General features: G+C 39.5%; 1 protein-coding gene across 1 annotated transcript in view; it reads left to right on the top strand.

Moving 5' to 3' along the window:
- The window catches only part of ATP8B4 (ATPase phospholipid transporting 8B4 (putative)), a 142,479-nt gene that overhangs the window by 28,608 nt on the left and 91,778 nt on the right, over window positions 1-22,093 (top strand). Inside the window, exons 4-6 of the mRNA XM_059057924.2 lie at window positions 4,715-4,873; window positions 11,373-11,461; window positions 14,023-14,216. Of these exons, the coding sequence (XP_058913907.2) occupies window positions 4,715-4,873; window positions 11,373-11,461; window positions 14,023-14,216 (442 nt within the window). The remainder of the gene's footprint in view (window positions 1-4,714; window positions 4,874-11,372; window positions 11,462-14,022; window positions 14,217-22,093) is intronic.

Raw genomic sequence — 22,093 nt, 5'->3', positions numbered from 1 at the left:
TGCTCGCACACAGGCCTCTTGGTGGCGGCAGCAGCAACCCTAGCGTCCCACACCCGTCTCTGTTGTCCGTGCCGACAGCCGCGGCTCGTGCCCGTTTCTGGAGCTCCTTTACGTGGTGCCCTTAATCCCCTCTCCTTGCGCCCCAGGAAGCAAAGAGGCAAGAAAAAGTCTCTTGTCTCTTCAGTAGCTCCGCGCCCGTTTCTGGAGCTCCTTTAAGCGGTGCGCTTAAACCCCTCTCCTCGTGCACCAGGAGGCAAAGAGGGAAGAAAAGGTCTCTTGCCTCTTTGGCAGCTCCAGACTTCAACTGGACTCCCTCCCAGCTAGCTGTGGTGCACTAACCCCTTCAGGCTGTTTTCACTCTGCCAACTCCAGACCTTTCGCTGGGATCTGACTGAAGCCTGAAGCTCAGCTCCCCGGCGGCTGAGCAGACAAGCCTCTCGGGCTTGTGAGTGCTGGTCGGCACCTATCCTCTGCGGGAATCTCTCCGCTTTGCCCTCCGCAACCTGTTGCTGCGCTCTCCTCCGCGGCTCCGAAGCTTCCCCCTCCGCCACCCGCAGTCTCTGCCCGCGAAGGGGCTCCTAGTGTGTGGGAACCTTTCCTCCTTCACGGCTCCCTCCCACTGGTGCAGGTCCCGTCCCTATTCTTTTGTCTCTGTTTATTCTTTTTTCTTTTGTCCTACCCAGGTACGTGGGGAGTTTCTTGCCTTTGGGGAGGTCTGAGGTCTTCTGCCAGCATTCAGTGGGTGTTCTATGGGAGAAGTTCCACGTGTAGATGTATTTCTGATGTATCTGTGAGGAGGAAGGTGATCCCCGAGTCTTACTCTTCCGCCATCTTCTCGCTCCCTCCAAAATAAGTATTTATCACAATCATCAGGGCAACAGTAGAGGGTAGTCTTCTAAACTCTAAGAAGCTCTTGGCTGGAGAAACTCTTGAACAGCAATGATGATGTCTTATTTATTTATTTTTAAATTTACCTATTTATTTATTTATTTATTTATTTTTGGCTGCCTTGGGTCTCTGTTGCTGCGTGCCGGCTTTCTCTAGTTGCGGCGAGCAACTAGAGATGTCCAAAAACTGAGGCAGAGCCCCTTGGCCTTACTGCCTGTTTCTTCATTGCGGTGCGTTGTGGTGCGTGGACGTCTCATTGCGGTGACTTCTCTTGTTGTGGAGCATGGGCTCTAGGCACGTGGGCTTCAGTAGTTGTGAATCGTGGGCTCAGTAGTTGTGGCACGCAAGCTCTAGAGTACAGGCTCAGTAGTTGTGGTGCACAGGTTCAGTAGTTGCTCCGCGGCATGTGGGATCTTCTCAGACCAGGGATCGAACCCGTGTCCCCTGCATTGACAGGCGGATTCTTAACCATTGCGCCACCAGGGAAGTCCCATGATGTCTTATTTAATAGGTAATTGTCTTAGGGAAGAGTTGTAGTGCAGATAATCAAGAGGCATTGCTAATAATAATATCCATAAAGAAATAAAGCCAACTGCTCTGGAAAAATCTTGAAGTACTGGGTACTGAATTCCATTTTCATGATAAACTATAGATTTCCACTTTAAGATAAACACTTTAGTTTGAGAAGGTTATTAGAATGGTCATTAACCCACAATCCAGCTGACTAAATTTAGAATGCTGGCAGGGTTCAGAGTGAAATCTTGTGGATTTTGTTTGGTATGGCCTAGAGTATTTCTGTGTGACCGCAAACTGGATGAATTGCTATCTGCTTACATGTCTGTTATCTTCAGACAAGCAAACAACTGTGACTAGCTAGTTTCATTATATTTAATACTTCATTATTGACATGATTTTTTTCCCAGTTATTTTATTGCTCATTAAAGATGACTTTGTTCTCTAAACGTGTTCAGTGAATAATTATGTGAGAAACAATGCTATTTTTCCTAAACTGTTTTCTCATCCATTGTCATCTGACTGTTTACTCCCTCTTACTCTTTGACACTATTAGCAAAGGGAAGAAAGGTCCTACAGTTTTTCTCTAGTCCTTATTATGCTTTATGAGAGGAATATAGTTTTGATTGCTTCTGATGTGCTTTAAGTTGCCCACCTTGTTTTCAGATTTATTTGTATCCCTTTAGAGTTAGGACAACCTAAGTCTCCCATTGTGGCTGGGCGATTATGTCCTCCAGTCCCCTTTATCATATTACCATGGAAATATACCACTTCTTTCATTCATCTTAGATCTGCTCTAATACTCGTATCATCTCCCAGTCTCTCTCTCTTAAAACCATCTTTCCATCCATCTCTCCAACAAGTATTTTTTAAGATCCTATTATGGAGCCAGTATGATGGGTTATGGGGATATAGAAGTGAATCCAGTGCTCCCTTCAAAGAAACCTGCTCACCTCTTTTGGAAAGAGGCAGAAAAGACATTGGGAAGCTTGTGTTTTGTGCTAACGGAGCTAAAAGGGGGAAGCTGAGCACTTCTAAAGATTAAAAAAAAAGTAGTTTGGCTTTGTTCTTGCCACTTTGTTTTGACTAGGCCCTGTATTTAGTATGTATTTAAATCACTGGGCCCACACTCTTCCAGAAGGGCTGAATTGGAGTTTGGCTTCCAAAAACTGAGGCAGAGCCCCTTGGCCTTACTGCCTGTTTCTGTCTAGAACCACACCCTTGGTGTCAGGCCAGAAGTGGATGAGCCTTGGGGCCAGGGAAGAGCGAGCCAACATGTTCAAGGCTGTATTTGCCTCCATGTCAGTCTTTGCTTACGACAATAAAAATGATCAAATGAGCCTGTTTTTTATATTCCTGTTGGCAGGAACTGTGTATCATGTTGTTTTTGCCCAAAGCCCTTTTTTTTTTTTTTTTTTTTTTTAAGTGGCCAAGTTTGAAGCCTGAGAAATTGAGTCTTGGGTCAAGAATTTGGAATAATCTTTGAGGGTTGCTGTCGACCTGTAATTTTATGTAGGTTTTGCTGGTGACACCCAATTCAAGGTTCTACAAAATTCAGGAATGTATATTATTGGTCAAGAAAAAAAGATACTGAATTCTTAGAGTTTAGAAAAAGTCTTCTCTTCCACAATGTAATTGTCTAAACAACTTGGGCCAGTTGAAATCAGTTTTCATTTACTTTTGAATATCTGTGATATATGCTGTAATGGGAGCAAACAAGAACTTAGCCACTTCCCTTCGTATAAAAAGTGACTTTGTACAGGTTATTTAGCCTCATCCAAATCCTCCTGCCAGCACGCTCACAGTTAGCGGTGGATGTCTGGGAAGAAGCCAGTGTGTGTCCCAGTTGGGGGTGTTCAGGCAGCGACACTTTTATGATACTGGAAAAAGGTAGCTGGAGTTGGAAAAGCAGCCCGGAGCCCTCGAGTCTCTCATTCCTTCCAGACTCTTGTTTTTGTTTTTTCAAGCAAGGTCTATGAATATTAGTAATCTGGTTGGTTAGGAGTGATCAGGCCATGTGAAAACTGGCTACTGTCACCTCGGTCCATGAGTTTTAAAAGGAAAACATACCCTCCTACTAAGGAAGGGAGCCCATCTAAGAAGCCTGTAAGTTCAGGAGGTGTTTGTTAGGGGTGTAACAGTGCAATACAAGGTTCTGTAGGCCTGGCTGGCCTCTCTTCCCTTCAATCAATGCTGAAGATGTGCTTCCTTTTTTCATTTTCCAAATAACACTTTTTTTGTTGCAATCTACCCCTTTGGCTTCTGATTAAATAAATGTATTTTTATTGTTTTCAAGAGAGAATTTTGTAGACACTAATCTTACCCCTGGCTGGCTTGAACCCTATTTGGATCTACCCTCAATCTCCTTTATCATTCCTTCCCTCTCTCTTTTTCTTCCTCTCTCTCTGTCTTTCAAATCTTTGTACTCATAACTTATAAAAAGTTAACCCCAACTGTTTGCAATGCAAATGTACTTGAATCTACTAGATATATTTTGTGACAGGGTTCATGAAAGATTATTTCTGGTTTGTTTTTCTATCAAGAGAACCCTCACCCTAAAAGTGTATTTCCTTATTGAAATAATGGAACGAATTGATTCATTGATTTAGAATGGGCATGCCCTTAGTTTGGAATGGGCTTGGTATTAAAAAAACTAGAAACATCTTCTGGACAGTTTGGGGCAAGTTATATGGTGCCTCTGAGAGCCCCCAGATCTCTGAATCTAATCAAGATAAGAAGCATAGAACAGCTGAAAGGAATCACACGCATTCTCCGGCACATGTGGCAAACAAGACCCAGGTTTCTTGGGGGTGGAATATAGTAGGAACCCCAAAATTCTGATTATCAGCCTAGAAAGACCCAGTTAACTTTGGTTGTGAAACTGGAAGTATGCCACTTTAACCTGTGTGAAAGTTACATTAAATAAAAAGAGATGAAATAAAAACTTTTAGGATCATCCCTGCTTTGTCTTTTCAAAAATCATTTGTTACAAACCAAAAGTAGAGATTAGTGATTTTTTTTCTTTTTAAAGGAATAAACATCCCATGGCTCTTAAGGTTTCTGTTCTTATTTGGACAGTGTAGAAAATTATGTTTCAAAATATCTGATAGATTTCCATCTTTGTACCCCTCCCAGATGATTTTTCCTAGCACAGCCTAGGATATATGTGCATATGTGTATATATAACACTGTGCTGTCCAAAAGAGAAGGAAACTGTACTGTATGTTAGAAATTGGGTGCTAAAGCAGTACTGTGGACCTCTAAAGAGAGTTTGAGGTGAGTCATAAAGATGTTTGTTTTTTGTATTTTACAGGGATTGTTGTCTGTGAGGCACCTAACAACAAACTAGATAAATTCACTGGAGTCCTCTCTTGGAAGTGCAGCAAGCACTCCCTCAACAATGAAAAGATAATCCTGAGGGGCTGTGTCCTGAGGAATACCAGCTGGTGTTTTGGAATGGTTATTTTTGCAGGTACAGAAGACTCTCCAGGGTCTGTTATGGGAGAGCCCTTCCTGAGATCTGCGTGAGCACAGTCTGCGGCTCTCCAGGTTGGATGAGCACGGTGCTTTTATTGCATGCAAGGTGCCCTTCTGGGTTGACTGCAGAGTGCAGGGCACCAGGATAAGACACTGCTGCTCTGGAAATAGTTTGTGTGGCCCCACTCTGCAAGGAAACACTGACATCATGAACTTATTCTTAAGAGTGCATGGGCCTTAATTACTCAGATGCTAGGTATCTACTGTTTTTTGGGGGGGATAGATTTTTATTGGAGTATAATTGCTTCACAATACTGTGTTAGTTTCTGTTGTACAGCAAAGTGAATCAGCCATATGCATACCTATATCCCCGTATCCCCTCCCGCTTGAGCCTCCTTCCCACCCTCCCCATCCCACCCCTCTAGGTGGTCACAAAGCACCGAGCTGATCTCCCTGTGCTATGCAGCTGCTTCCCACTAGCTATTTTACACTTGGTAGTGTATGTATGTCACTACTGTCACTTTGCCCCAGCTTCTGCCTCCCCACCCCATGTCCTCAAGTCCATTCTCTATGTCTGCGTCTTTATTCCTGCCCTGCCACTAGGTTCATCAGTACCATTTTAATTTTTTTTTTAGATTCCATATATGTGTGTTAGCATACAGCATTTGTTTTTCTCTTTCTGACTTGGTTCACTCTGTATGACAGACTCTAGGTCCATCTACCTCACTACAAATAACTCAATTCTGTTTCTTTTTATGGCTGAGTAATATTCCATTGTATGTATGTGCCACATCTTCTTTATCCATTCATCTGTTGATGGACACTTAGGTTGCTTCCATGTCCTGGCTATTAATTAAAAAAGAGACATGTACCACAGTGTTCATTGTAGCACTATTTATGATACCTGTTGTTTAATTTCTCATTCTCTAACCCAGTCTCAATCATCCCCATCATTATATGTATTAATCAGCCTACCTTTAATAAAGCCCCAGCTCTGCTGTTAATTTTGTAGTTTGCCAAGTTCAAGCAATCCTTTTGGAAAAGGCTTCTTAGAGATCCTGCAGTTATTTCTGTATCTATTTCAGAGCTTCTTCTACTATTCGTCAGCAGGACAGCAGGTCCTGGAAAGACTGTGCATGCTGGAGGTGGGGATGGGACTTGGGGGAGGGAGGGGAGTGCCTCTTCCTCTGCCTGCTGCCACTTTTCCTGTCTCTACTTTGTTTCTAAGGGCCCAAGATGGCACTCTCCTGCTAAGGAAGCTTACAGTAGCACCATTTCGTAAAGCCTCTCAAATTTCACTCATGGCTTCAATTGCCAGTCCTTGATTTTTAAAAAATCCTGTTTATTGTGACAGCAAATTAAGATGTGTCTTGGGCCCATTGACTATATGTGCAGTCAAAACTGGAATGTTCTTCTTAACTGACTTGCTTCAACAGCAACAAAATGTTCATTAAAAACTCAAAAGTGTTCCAAATCTAGAGAAATCCTCCCAATTCCTCTTAAATACTCTCAGCTGTGGGTGTTAGCAAGGCTCTTGCTGCTTGGGGCATTGCCATTGTAAGGACTTGAGAAATCCCTAGAAATGAGGCTGTATATACAGTTTTATCTGGGGATGAATCTGGTTTCATAATGTTTTCTCCAGATGCTTTTGCTCTTTAGTCAGGGGAATAAACCTATGATCATCTATTTCCTTATTTGCATCTTGTATTGAGAAAAAGAGTGCTAGGCTTATACGTTAACCTCTCTTTACCTTCCCCCTTTAGTCTTTCCATTTAATGAAGGGGAGATTTCTTGGAGGTCCTCTGATGTGAAGGACCCTCTTGGTTTGCTCCCTATCATTAGAGAAATGGGGCGGTGCATCATCCTAGGAGTGGGCTGTAGCCCAAACTTTTGTTTGCATTTGTGTGATCTTGTTTGGAATGACTAATTCGGAAGTATGGTTCAGCTATAGCATGTTATGCTAGGACAGCTGCTGAGAGCCCCTCAGGGGTCAAGCTTTCCTTCATAATGTTGGCTCTGTGGGAAAATGCTCCTACATAGAAGAAAGTGGAGTGGTAAGCTGGACAGGTCTCCCTCCAAAAAAGTGTAACAGATAGTTCACAAAATTTGGATTGGACGGATCTGGGTTTAGATTTGTTTACCAGCTGGAGAATGTTAAACCTCGGTTACTTAAACTTCCTAAGCTTTAGTTTTCTCTGCTATAATATGGGGATAAGAATGAGTACATTAGAGAGTCGCTGTAAAGGCTCAGTGAGGCAATGCATATGGAAGAGGATGCTTGACAAATGCTATTTTCTTTCCTTCCCTGCGTCTCCCTCCTTTCAGCATCAATTCACAGTGCATTGTCTGCTCCATAGGCTGAGAGTTGGGAAAATGTACTGCTTTTGGATCTCGGCAGAGACAAGTGGGGCATCACCCTCTTTTGTGATGTGACTTTGATGTTCACTGGCAGGGGATCTTCATGAGGCAGATATTTGTAAAGCAGAGCATGCCTACATTGACTTTAGTCTAGGCACAAACGTTAATAGAAAGTTCAATTAGAGTAACCCCAGGCAGAGGAATCATTGGTTTCGTCAATGTCAGAGTTGAACAAATGAGTGTCTCAGAACCCCTAAGTCATGAGACATCTAATTTGGGGAACTAGTTCTAGGTGAATACCTAGATCTTATGAAAGTTACCCCAAACAAATTATTAACTATTCTTTCTGTATTATTACTCTAGTTATACCTGCCATTGAGGATTGTGTAAGGAGTATAGTTGACATAAACATGGTTTACTTTACAAATCTATAATTTATGAGGGTCTAATATACATTAACAGCTAGGCCATGCCTCCCTGGTATGGTTTTCCTTTATCTCAAGAGAGTAGAAAGGCCTGTTTCTGAGGGTACAAGTGAGAAGTCTTATTCATTTAAGGCGTCCATAGGAGTCAGCACCATCTTGGTGCATAGTAGGTTTTTGTGCTGGATGTCTTCCATTTGCCCCTCCAGATCTACTCTCACCATTTCACACTCTTCCCTCTGACTTGGGAGGCTGACTTGTATGGTTTACCCTAATAGGTTTCCTTGAACTTTGGTCCTATCATTGGGGGTCCCTGGGAAGAGATCAAAGGAAGAAGATTGAGGTCAAGGTATTTATTCCCCCAGACTGCCTACCTTCAAGCTGGCTGGGTCCCTCAACATTAAGTCACTCTTCCTCTAAAGGCTGCAGACTTTACACAACTCTCTCCTTAGGGTCTCTCTTATTAGGGTCTAATAACCACCCCTTTCCCTCATCCTACCCTCTGGTGTAGATTGAGAAACATCTTGATTACTACCAAGTCCTTGATTACTGCATTAACCTTTTACTTCTATACCACTGATACACCCACTCACACTTATGTAAAGAGTCCCTTTATAAATAAACCTTTCTCTAATTATCCTTGAGCAATGTGTCACCTGTTTCCTGTTTGGACTCTGAATGAGTCACAGTCTTAAACACACATTGAATGAGTAAATGAATTAATGAATTAATGGACTATTTCATATAGCTTTAAAAATAGTGGTTAAGAGCAAGAGCCTTAGAATTAGATACATCTGGGTTCTAATTTTGGCTCTAATGCTTACTAGGCAAAAAAAAAATCTCAGGCAAGTTATTTAAATTCTTTAATCCTGAGTTTCATTATTAGTGAACTAAGGGTAATAGCACCTAATTTTTTGGCTTGTTTTAAGCATTAGTGAGATAATAGGTGAAAAGGACATATGCACATTGCCTAAAACATAGCATGTACTTAATAAATAAATTCATTCATTAAACATTTATTGAGTACCTACTATGTGGCAGGTACTATGCTACTTACCTATTTGCAATTAAGAATGTGAACAAAAAAAGTGTGGTCTCTTCACTCATGTGGTTTTGAGTCTGGTAGGAGAGAGAGACATTAATCTTAAGTAATTGTAATAATGAGTATATAATCTCAAACTTAGATAAGTGCTCTGAAGAAAAAGAACATGGACTCACAGGAGTATGTAGTGGAGGAATATGAAGGGAAAGAACAAGCTAGCTAAAAGGCATGCCATAGGCAAAGGCTTTATGGTAGGAATGAGGCTGGGGAGGTAAAAATAAACAAACAAACAAAAAACTTAAGAAGGCCAGTGTAGAGCATGGAAAACTTGGAGGATAGAGATGAACATGTGACTAGAGACAGGGATAGGGGCCAGATCATACAGGTCCTATGGTCTGTATCCAGAATTTTGGTCTTTATCCTGAGAGCACTCAGAAGCCATTGCAAGTTTTTCAAGCAGATGGCATGTGTGTAAGTGTTAAATTTGAAAGTTTCACTCCTGCCTACAGTATTTTTAAAGTTCGTAAATAGGGTCCTGGAAAAAGTGTATGATTCGGGTGGTGGCAGAGTAGATGTGGGGAGACAAAGTTGCTAGACTTTTACTACAGTCCAGTTGAGAGATGACGGTACTTTGGATTTAAGGTGGGAGTGATGCGATAGACTAGACTCTTAGGTTTCTCCCACTTTTCACAACTGGATGGATAGTGGTGCCATTCATTGAGATAAGGAACCCTGGAGAAAGGTCACAAGTTGGGCTTGACAAGGGCCACTTGAGGGGCCTTAGAAACACCAGGAGAAGATATCATATAGGCAATCAAATATATGGATTTAAATATATGAGTTTAGGGCTCAGAGGGGTCAATCTGAGCTGGAGATATACATTTGGCCTACAGATGTTAATTGGAACTGTGGTCTTAGATGAGATTGCTCAAGGAAGGTGGATTGAGAAAGAAGGAGAAGATGGCCTATGCCTGATTCTAAAGAAGTCTCACTATTTAATGGCTGGGAAGAAAGGAATGAGCATAATAGAAGACAAAAAAGAAGCTACCAAAGAGGTAGGCGGGAAAGCAGAACATGTAAAATGGAAGCTAAGGAAAGAGTGTGTTTCAGAAGGATGGAGTAGTCAACAGTGTCAGAGGCTGCTGTGAGGTCCAAGAAGGCATGGAGGATATTGGTGATAACACCAAATTTGTTTTGGTGGAGTGACTGGCCCAGAAACTAGCTTGAGAAATGAGTGGGAGATAAGGAAAAAGAGGCTGTTGAGTATAGGAAATTCTCTCAGGACTGTGATTATGAGGGGAAGAAGAGATGTGTATATCCACATCTGTGGATATATTTAATTAAGTGCTTAAGAACCCATTCAGTGGATTCTTTGCTAGTCTGTGTGTGTATGTATGCCTAAGAAATGTAATTTTTTAGCACAAAACTGGTCTGTCAATATTTCAGCTTTTAGCAATCACAAACTCTATTTGCTCTTTGTGATCTTTACTAAAAGAAATACTTCCCACCCTCAATGTCCCTATGATTTTAATAAACGATTCTGAGAAAATGCGGGTGGTCTCCTTTACACAGTAGTGGCTGGGAATAGGACACTGGTGTACAATTTCCAACTCAGGACAGTGAATTGTTTGAGACCCCAATCTTTGCTCCAATTTGTCTTTCAAGTAAAGGAGTCTTTTAAGGATGTTCCCATGCTTCCCTGACTTCAAGAATGGCGTATAATTCCATGTGTGCCCCGCTTCTCTCTTTTCTTCCCCTTCCCTTCTCCTCTGCTTTTAAGTGGCTGCATGGATTGGTGATTATTGTGGAAAGATGAAGTGGAGAGGGAAGACTAGGGAAATCTGATATAATTAAAATGTAGTCGCTTCTATTGAGCATCTTCTTTGTCCACAAGGAGTTTCCTTAGCAATATAATCTAATATTCTTTGTTAATCATCTAATAATCTACCTCTAAAGCAGTTAATAATATTCTCAGATTTTCTTGAATAAGGCACTTAGTAAATATCTAACATGGGATTTAAGAGAATTACTTGAAATAAATCTAACAGAATTTAAGACAATTCTTGCCCTTACAAAAAATGAATATTATATACATGGTGTGCAATACACAATAAAGGTTTAAATTACTTGCTGTTGTATTGTTTGGAGTTATTTTAGTTTCTCCATTAAAGGCACCTCACATCTTTTTGGGAAACACATCCATAATTTGATTTCTTATCTTAACTTTCCATTCAGACCTGAATTGTGTTCTGAATTGTGTTTATTACTACATTCTTTTAGACATTTATAAATTATTCCTCAGTTTGACTGACTTCTTAATCTTTAATTGCTTCAAACTATAAGCACATCCATACACAGATTTTTGAAAAATAGCATTTCTTAAACCTTTTAGCTGCAAGTTACGTCTGGATTTATCCCCTTCTAAGAGGACCAGTTCCCTTGCAATTTCCAGGATTGCTGTTAAGCCACCAGATGAGAATCATAAACAACTTAATAATAATCCTGCTCTTAATAAAAGTCAAATTATTTTGAACAAACATATTATTTTCCTTTCAGGAACATTTGATATAAGTAGGAATTAATAATAATAATAATAATAATACATCATCTAATCATTTCAAAGTTACATCTTTTTATTTCTTTCTTTCTTTTTTTTTTTTTTTCTTTTGCAGGTCCTGATACTAAACTAATGCAGAACAGTGGTAAGACAAAGTTTAAGAGGACAAGCATTGATAGATTGATGAATACTCTAGTATTATGGGTAAGTTACCTTAAAAAAATTAGGCACTATCATTAGTCATTGTTATCTTAATATATTTCTTACATCCTTCTGGGAATTCTTTCAGAAATCTACATTCTCCTTGTGGAATTTGTATTTGGGGACTTTGCATTTGGGGCCCAGTTCTACTATCTTCTACTTCCTAGATTATGATTTCTCAACCATTGGTAGAGTTTCTCATGAGATGTAGGTTAGTGCTTATGAAGGCCTTCATGGCCTTGCAAGACCATTTGTTTTTAAAAGACAAAACATAATTTTTAAGGTAGTTTGGTCTTTTGGTCATGTTACATTTGCTCATGCCCTCTCTACATAGCTTGTGGACAGGGCTGGCTTCATGGATATGTGGCCTGTGAAGTCACACAGGGCCCCCACTCAGAAGGGCCTCACACTTGGCTTATTGATCTGTTGTTGCTGTGTAGAAATTCTTCATAATTTTGGGAGAAGGGGTCCTGCATTTTTATTTTGCACTGGGCCCTGAAAATTCTGTAGCTGGTTCTGCTTATAAATCCTCTGAGACCCAAGTTACTGTTCACCTCCTTCATGAAGACTTCTAAACCTCCTGGGCCCATGGTTATCTCTTTCCTCTGAATTTTTTGAAATGATTTTCTCTACCACTTGTGAACTCCAAAGTCAGGTCTTCTTCACACCCCACCCTTTCATCGGTTAATCTCGTGCTTTCTCATGCTGTGGATATGATTGTTATCTGACTTTTGTGTCATATTGCTTTGCCTCCTTATATTAGGTTTGAGTTTAGAATATTGACTTTGAAATATGAGGACAGTGACTTTGAACCATGTTTCCCTACCAGCCCCATCACAGACTCACAAGCAACATTAAAGAATCTGCACTCAGTAAATATTTGCTCAACTGATACATAATGGTGGGACCCTGAATAAGGAAAAAAGGGAATGAACTCTTTTGGGGCACAAAATATTGGCCAGGCTCTGTGTTTTACTTTCAGTGTCACCCTCAGACCTGGGCTTTCCTCCTCTCATACCCATAGAGTCCATGAGGCCAAGGGGACATTCCCAGAAGGAGTCTGTGCCCACCTCCTAGAATTCCCCATTTAAATGGCCTTGAGCCCACCTGTAGGGCTTGCATGGGGATTGTATATGTATCCACCACAGAGTAAGCTTACTGGTTGTGAAGCAGGCACTGTTCTAGCTTTTTCTACTAGAAAATTGAACAATCCATTGGGGAATTAGAAGCCAGGTTCATCCTAAATTAGGGCATTTGATACCAAGCATCACCAAATTTAATGTTCTTAAAGTAATTTACCTCCATTAATTTGTAGTGTTAGCCGTTGAAAGGAAAGAGGATACTGTGATACAGGTACCAAATTGGTAGCATTTGGGGGATTCACAGTATTACTTTTCTCTAATACCTGGTTTTCTAATATACTTTAAATTAGGTTTTCCTGATTTAAAGCATATTAATATACTAATATATTTTAAATCAGGTTTTCCCCAACTTTGTCTTCTTATATGCCTATTTTGTCCATGAATGAATAAAGGAGGCAGTCCTAGAATGCCTGAATAGTCTTTCTTGGCGGAAAAAGGAAATAGCAGAGAAATAAGTCCTGTTTTTAGCCCCACTCCTCCCTCAACAGTGACTGGTATCTGCTCCTAACACGGTGACACTTAATAAGGTCCCCAGAACATTGTGTTCAGTTCAGGTGTTATATGTTTGGTGACTTTGTGTCCTTCCTTTCCAAGTTTGGGATTTTGGACTTACAAGGGACTGGCCTTGCTGTCTTCCTAGTTGCTTTACCTCTAAAATGTCTGCTTTGCTAATACTGATACTAATCACAATGTAACAGTTGGCTAACAGTTTTCAGGTTGCTTCCTACTTTTTTTAAAACCTCAGAAGCAACCTGAAAACTGTTAGTATATGTCATGCCGTATTTTAATTAATCCTTATCTTTCCTGTTGACTTTAAGTAAGGATTGTGCAGCTGGGTCTGTAGCCAAGAGACTTGACTAGTCTGAGACAGTCCTTTATTATTGATATTTTCTTCCTTTTGCTTTTATTCCTTGGGTTACCGTATAGTTTATCATTCAAACAGGATGCTTTTAAGGTAAAAGAAGGGAATACTATTAATATTACGCCTGGAAAATAGATGTAAACTGGGATTGACCAGAGCAAATCAGTACATATGATCTTCTTTACTTAAGCCACTTAAATATATGCACTCTTCACAAATAGAGGATGTGAAGTTATTAGCTTTGTGACCATAAAGAAGTGATATAATCTGTTTGGGCTTCTGTTTTATTTTGGTTTTGGTGTGTAAAGTGTGAATAATGTTTGTTCCTATCTCAGAGAGTCAATGGGAGAATTAAGTGAGAAAATGTATGTAAAATATTTAGCCAAGTTCCCAACATAAATATATTACATTTTACTTGTATGATTAATGATAAGTAAGATGAGCTTTGCATAACTTGCTTTTCAAATGACAATTTCTTGGAGTTAGAAATGTTAGATTGCCTTGATATGACCAGTTTGGGATTCAAGTTAACCTTAACCAGACCTCTATTCTCATTTCAGATTTTTGGGTTTCTGATATGCTTGGCAATTATTCTTGCAATAGGAAATTCAGTCTGGGAGAATCAAGTTGGGAACCAATTCAGAACTTTCGTCTTTCGGAATGAAGGAGAGAACTCTGTGTTCTCAGGATTCTTAACATTCTGGTCATATATTATTATTCTCAACACAGTTGTACCAATTTCTTTATATGTGAGGTAAGAAGAGAGTTTATACTTTGGTGAAGCCATTTCATCAAAAGCCTTTGTTCTGTGTAATCATTTTTTTTTTGTTTTAAAATTACAACAGTGAGATAGATGTCTCCCTCTAACTGCTCGTGATCTGCTACATCTGTTACAAATGAGGCAACTAAGCTGTTCAATTCGTTTAACTTTTACATTTTCAAATTTCAAAAAATGCATTTCATTTTCTTCTTGATTTGGTTTCTTAGGAATGTTTTCCTTTGGAATACATGGACTATGATATAATCTCATGCAACCTGATGAGTCAGAATTGGGTTGATGTTGGGAAAGAAATGGAAGAATATTTGGGGAGATCTATCGAGATGGTGCCTCTCTAGCACTAGTCTGGCTCCAGATACCTGGATTCAGACCCTGTCCTACCACTTACTAGCTCCATAACCTTGGGCAAGTTACTTCACCTTCTAGTACCTCAATGTCCTCATTTTAAAAATGGAGAAAGTAATAGTTCTACTTAAAAAGATTGTATGAGGAATAAACAAACCTGTAAAGCTCTAAGACAAATGCCTGACACATTGTAAGAGCTTAATGAATATTAATTTTTACAATTATTATTAGTAACTATCAGTGAGTACATGGAGGAGTTGAAATATAGTTGGTGGCACTTATTCATTGTTGAATAAGAAGTACGGTTCATAACTCCCTCTACAACTTGATCTGTCATTTCTAGATTTGGTCCTACAAACTAGAGCTAAAATGGTCTACCTATCTATCTATACATAAGCACACTTCTCTCTGTCTCTCTGTCTTGCTGTCTCTCTCTGTTTCTCTCTGTATATATGTATATACATATATGTGTGTGTGTATGTGTGTTTTATATATATATATTTGATAAGACTTCAAAGTTGGCCCTAGAATCCGTACCTAGGACATTCTTGATCCTAATCCTACCAAGACTGAATCAGATGGTCCCCAAGACACTGGAGCCAAGATGAGACTTAGTTGTTTGACATTCTTTTTTTTTTTATTTGTTTGTGTTTTAAATTTTTGGCCTCGCCACATGGCTTGTGGGATCTTAGTTCCCCAATGAGGGATTGAACCCACACCCTCAGCAATGAAAGTGAGGAGTCCTACCCACTGTACCACCAGGGAATTCCCTTTTCCCCTTTTTTAAGGGAGAAAAAGAAGAAGGTGGTAAATCCAGGATGAACAAAACTATTAAGAAGTATAACCTTAAAGGTAGCTCCTCTCCAAAAATAGAAATCATAACAAACAGAACTACATTGCATTGCTTTAACTTAGACTGTGTTCATCTAGCAGCCCTCTGCTGAGTGCCTGCTGGGTGCCAGGCACTGTGCTAGGCATGGGGACATGCATGAATATGGACATGCCTTCCCTGGAGCAGCTCACAATCCAGCCTCCCTCGACAGATTAGATTCGAAGTCCCTTGGCATTTTTTATTTTTTTTAGTATTAGTTGGTTTTTTGTTTGTTTGTTTGTTTGTTTGTTTGTTTGTACTGCAGGTTCTTATCAGTCATCGGTTTTATACACATCAGTGTATACATGTCAATGCCAATCACCCAATTCAGCATACCACCATCCCCACCCCACTGCAGTTTTCCCCCCTTGGTGTCCATAGGTCTGTTCTCTACATCTGTGTCTCAACTTCTACCCTGCAAACCAACTAATCTGTACCATTTCTCTAGGTTCCAAATACATGTGTTAATATACGATATTTGTTTTTCTCTTTCTGACTTACTTCACTCTGTATGACAGTCTCCAGATCCGTCCATGTCTCAATAAATGACTCAATTTTGTTCCTTTTTATGGCTGAGTAATAGTCCATTGTATATATGTATACCACAACTTCTTTATCCATTAGTCTGTCAATGGGCATCTAGGCTGCTTCCATGACCTGGATATTGTAAATAGTGCTGCAGTGAACATCGGGGTGCATGTGTCTTTTTGAATTGTGGTTTTCTCTGGGTATATGCCCAGTAGTGGGATTGCTGGATCATATAGTAATTCTATTTTTAGTTTTTTAAGGAACCTCCATAGTGGCTGTATCAATTTACATTCCCACCAACAGTGCAAGAGGGTTCCCTTTTTTCCACACCCTCTCCAGCATTTGTTGTTTGTAGATTTTCTGATGATTCCCATTCTAACTGGTGTGAGGTGATACCTCATTATACTTTTGATTTGCATTTATCTAATAATTAGTGATGTTGAACAGCTCTTCATGTGCTGCTTGGCCATCTGTATGTCTTCTTTAGAAAAATGTCTATTTAGGTCTTCTGCCCATTTTTGGATTAGGTTGTTTGTTTCTTTAATATTGAGCTGCATGAGCTGTTTATATATTTTGGAGATTAATCCTTTGTCCGCTGATTCATTTGCAAATATTTTCTCCCATTCTGAGGGTTGTCTTTTCATCTTGTTTATGGCTTCCTTTGCTGTGCAAAAGTTTTGAGGTTTCCTTAGGTCCCATTTGTTTATTTTTGTTTTTATTTCCATTACTCTAGGAGGTGGATCAAAAAAGATCTTGCTGTGATTTATGTCAAAGAGTGTTCTTCCTATGTTTTCCTCTAAGAGTTTTATAGTGTCTGGTCTTACATTTAGGTCTTGAATCCATTTTGAGTTTATTTTTGTGTATGGTGTTAGGGAGTATTCTAATGTCATTCTTTTACATGTAGCTGTCCAGTTTCCCCAGCACCACTTATTGATGAGACTGTTTTTTCTCCATTGTATGTCTTTGCCTCCTTTGTCATAGATTAGTTAACCATAGGTGCATGGGTTTACCTCTGGCCTTTCTATCTTGTTCCATTGATCTATGTTTCTGTTTTTGTGCCAGTACCATATTGTCTTGATTACTGTAGCTATGTAATATAGTCTGAAGTCAGGGAGCCTAATTCCTCCAGCTCTGTTTTTTTGTTTTTCCTCAAGACTGCTTTGGCTGTTCGGGGTCTTTTGTGTCTCCATACACATTTTAAGATGATTTGTTCTAGTTCCATAAAAAATACCATTGGTAATTTGATAGGGATTGCATTGAATCTGTAGATTGCTTTGGGTAGTATAGTAGTTTTCACAATATTGATTCTTCCAATCCAAGAACATGGTATATCTCGCCATCTGTTGGTATCATCTTTAATTTCTTTCATCAGTGTCTTATAGTTTTCTGCATACAGGTCTTTTGTCTCCCTAGGTAGGTTTATTCCTAGGTATTTTATTCTTTTTGTTCCAATGGTAAATGGGAGTATTTCCATAATTTCTATTCCAGATTTTTCGTCATTAGTGTATAGGAATGCAAGAGATTTCTATGCATTAATTTTGTATCCCGCTACTTTACCAAATTCATTGATTAGCTCTAGTAGTTTTCTGGTGGCATTTTTAGGATTCTCTATGTATAGTATCATGTCATCTGTAAGCAGTGACAGTTTTACTTCTTCTTTTCTGATTTGTATTCCTTTTATTTCTTTTTCTTCTCTGATTGCCATGGCTAGGACTTCCAAAACTATGTTGAATAATAATGGTGAGAGTAGGCATCCTTGTCTCGTTCCTGATCTTAGAGGAAATGCTTTCAGTTTTTCACTGTTCAGAATGATGTTTGCTGTGGGTTTGTCATATATGGCCTTTATTATGTTGAGGTAGGTTCCCTCTATGCCCACTTACTGGAGAGTTTTTATCATAAATGGGTGTTGAATTTTGTCCAAAGCTTTTTTTGTATCTATTGAGATGATCATATGGTTTTTATTTTTCAATTTGCTAATATGGTGTATCACATTGATTGATTTGCATATATTGAAGAATGCTTGTATCCCTGGGATAAATCCCACTTGATCATGGTGTATGATCCTTTTAATGTGTTGTTGGATTCTGTTTGCTAGTATTTTGTTGAGGATTTTTGCATCTATATTCATCAGTGGTCTGTAATTTTCTTTTTTTGTAGTATCTTTGTCTGGTTTTGGTATCAGGGTTATGGTGGCCTCATAGAATGAGTTTGGGAGTGTTCCTTCCTCTGCAATTTTTTGGAAGAGTTTGAGAAGGATGGGTGTTAGCTCTTCTCTAAATGTTTGATAGAATTCACTTGTGAAGCTATGTGGTCCTGGACTTTTGTTTGTTGGAAGATTTTTAATCACAGTTTCAACTTCATTACTTGTGATTGGTCTGTTCATATTTTCTGTTTCTTCCTGGTTCAGTCTTAGAAGGTTATACCTTTCTAAGAATTTGTCCATTTCTTCCAGGTTGTCCATTTTATTGACATAGAGTTGCTTGTAGTAGTCTCTTAGGATGCTTTGTATTTCTGCGGTGTCTGTTGTAACTTCTCCTTTTTCATTTCTAATTTTATTCATTTGATTCCTCTCCTTCTTTTTCTTGATGAGTCTGGCTAATGGTTTATCAATTTTGTTTATCATCTCAAAGAACCAGCTTTTAGTTTTATTGATCTTTGTTATTGTTTTCTTTGTTTATATTTCATTTATTACTGCTCTGATCTTTATCATTTCTTTTTTTCTGCTAACTTTGGGTTTTGTTTGTTCTTCTTTCTCTAGTTCCTTTAGGTGTAAGCTTAGATTGTTTACTTGAGATTTTTCTTGTTTCTTTAGGTAGGGTTGTATAGCTATAAACTTCCCTCTTAGAACTGCTTTTGCTGCATCCCATAAGTTTTGGATTGTCGTGTTTTTATTGTCATTTGTCTAGGTATTTTTTGATTTCCTCAGTGATCTCTTGGTTATTTAGTAATGTATTGTTTAACCTCCATGTGTTTGTGTTTTTTATGTTTTTTTTCCCTGTAATTCATTTCTAATCTCATAGTGTTGTGGTCAGAAAAGATGCTTGATATGATTTCAATTTTCTAAAATTTACTGAGGATTGTTTTGTGACCCAAGATGTGATCTATCCTGGATAATGTTCTGTGCGCACTTGAGAAGAAAGTGTAATCTGCTTTTTTTGGATGGAATGTCCTATAAATATCAATTAAATCTATCTGGTCTGTTGTGTCATTTAAAGCTTCTATTTCCTTATTTATGTTCATTTTGGATGATCTGTCCATTGGTGTAAGTGCGGTGTTAAAGTCCCCCATTGTTATTGTGTTACTGTTGATTTCCTCTTTTATAGCTGTTAGCAGTTGCCTTATGTATTGAGGTGCTCCTATGTTGGATGCATATATATTTATAATTTTTATATCTTTTTGTTGGATTGATCCCTTGATCATTATGTAGTGTCCTTCCTTGTCTCTTGTAACATTCTTTATTTTAAAGTTTATTTTATCTGATAAGAGTATAGCTACTCCAGCTTTCTTTTGATTTCCATTTGCATGGACTATCTTTTTCCATACCCTCACTTTCAGTGTGTATGTGTCCCTGTGTCTGAAGTGGGTCTCTTGTAGACAGCATATATATGGGTCTTGATTTTGTATCCATTCAGCAAGCCTGTGTCTTTTGGTTGGAGCATTTAATCAATTCACGTTTAAGGTAATTATTTCTATGTATGTTCCTCTGACCATTTTCTTAATTGTTTTGCATTTGTTTTTGTAGGTCCTTTTCTTCTATTGTGTTTCCCACTTAGAAAAGTTCCTTTATCATTTGTTGTAGAGCTGGTTTGGTGGTGCTGGATTCTCTTAGTTTTTGCTTGTCTGTAAAGCTTTTGATTTCTCCATTGAATCTAAATGAGATCCTTGCTGGGTAGAGTAATCTTGGTTTTAGGTTCTTCCCTTTCATCACTTTAAGTATATCGTGCCACTCACTTCTGGCTTGTAGAGTTTCTGCTGAGAAATCAGCAGTGAACCTTATGGGAGTTTCCTTGTATGTTATCATTTTTCCCTTGCTGCTTTCAATAATTTTTCTTTGTCTTTAATTTTTGCCAATTTGATTAATATGTGTCTTGGCGTGTTTCTCCTTGGGTTTATCCTGTATGGGACTCTCTGCACTTCCTGGACTTGGGTGGCTATTACGTTTCCCATGTTAGGGAAGTTTTCGACTATAATCTCTTCAAATATTTTCTCTGCACCTTTCTCTCTCTCTTCTCCTTCTGGGACCCCTATAATGTGAATGTTGTTGCGTTTAATGTTGTCCCAGAGGTCTCTTAGGCTGTCTTCATTTCTTTTCATTCTTTTTTCTTTAGTCTGTTCCACAGCAGTGAATTCCACCATTGTGTCTTCCAGGTCACTTATCCGTTCTTCTGCCTCAGTTATTCTGCTATTGATTCCTTCTAGTGTAGTTTGCATTTCAGTTATTGTATTGTTCATCTCTGTTTGTTCTTTAATTCTTCTAGGTCTTTGTTAAACATTTCTTGCATCTTCTCAATCTTTGCCTCCATTCTTATTCCGACGTCCTGGGTCATCTTCACTATCATTATTCTGAATTCTTTTTCTGGAAGTTTGCCTATGTCCACTTCATTTAGTTGTTTTTCTGGGGTTTTATCTTGTTCCTTCATCTGGTACATAGCCCTCTGCCTTTTCATCTTGTCTGTCTTTCTGTGAATGTGATTTTTATTCCACAGGCTGCAGGATTGCTGTTTTCCTTGCTTCTGCTGTCTGCCCTCTGGTGGATGAGGCTATCTAAGAGGCTTGATGAGAGGCTCTAGTGGTGGGTAGAGCTGACTGTTGCTCTGGTGGGCAGAGCTCAGTAAAACTTTAATCCACTTGACTTTTGATGGGTGGGGCTGGGTTCCCTCCCTGTTGGTTGTTTGGCCTGAGGCAACCCAACACTGGAGCCTACCTGGGCTCTTTGGTAGGGCTAGACTGTAGGAGGGCTCACGCCAAGGAGTATTTCCCAGAACTTCTACTGCCAGTGTCCTTGTCCCCACAGTGAAACAGAGCCACTCCCCGCCTCTGCAGGAGACCTTCCAACACTAGCAGGTAGGTCTGGTTCAGTCTCCCCTGGGGTCACTTGCTCCTTCCCCTGGGTCCCAATACACACACTACTTTGTGTGTGCCCTCCAAGAGTGGGGTCTCTGTTTCCCCGAGTCCTGTTGAAGTCCTGCATTCAATTCCCACTAGGCTTCAAAGTTTGATTCTCTAGGAATTCCTCCTCCTGTTGCCGGACCCCCAGGTTGGGAAGCCTGATGTGGGGCTCAGAACCTTCATTTCAGTGGGTGCACTTCTTTGGTATAAGTGTTCGCCAGTCTGTGAGTCACCCACCCATCAGTTATGGGATTTGATTTTACTGTGATTGCGCCCCTCCTACAGTTTCATTGTGCCTTCTCCTTTGTCTTTGGATGTGGGGTATCTTTTTTGGTGAGTTCCAATGTCTTCCTGTCGATGATTGCCCAGCAGCTAACTGTGAGTCTGTTGTTCTCGCAAGAGGGAGTGAGAGCACATCCTTCTAGTCTGCCATCTTGGTTCCTCTGTTGACATTCCTCATCACCAGTATTTTTAACAATAAACAAAATCACCAGCTCTAAATCCCCACTAATTTTTACGAGCTTCTTTTTCTCTCTTTCCAAAATCCTATCTATGATGAAACAAGGGAAGTTTAATGCACAAACCCCTGTTTTGGAGAACAGTCAGGAAACTGAAATGTCAAGTTGTGGGAAATTGACTGGAAGTAGTGGCATGTGGGCACAACACCACAAAATGCTTTGGGCCTTCTGGAGCTGTGGTCAAAGTGGGCTCTATTTTAAATGTATCCTACTGACTCATCTTTGATTCTGAGGACCTCTCATGCTTGTATCCAATTATAAAGTCTGTAGTAAATCCTGCTCTTTGCCAGAGGAGCTATGGTCAGCTTTTATAGATTTCCTTTTATGTCGAAATGAATAATAAATGCTCATAGTGGCTTACCATCTGCACACGTGCAGTTTCATGCGTCCTCACGAAGGAAGTGTATTTCGTATACACTCTTTCTTTGAAGTGCATTGGCATTTTTCATTTAATGATTTTTAAGATTGTTATTTTAAAGACC

Source organism: Kogia breviceps, chromosome 3, assembly GCF_026419965.1.
Source record: "Kogia breviceps isolate mKogBre1 chromosome 3, mKogBre1 haplotype 1, whole genome shotgun sequence".
Taxonomy (NCBI): domain Eukaryota; kingdom Metazoa; phylum Chordata; class Mammalia; order Artiodactyla; family Physeteridae; genus Kogia; species Kogia breviceps.
Note: the sequence above shows the minus strand (reverse complement) of the source record. Positions and strands in the feature narration are given on the sequence as shown.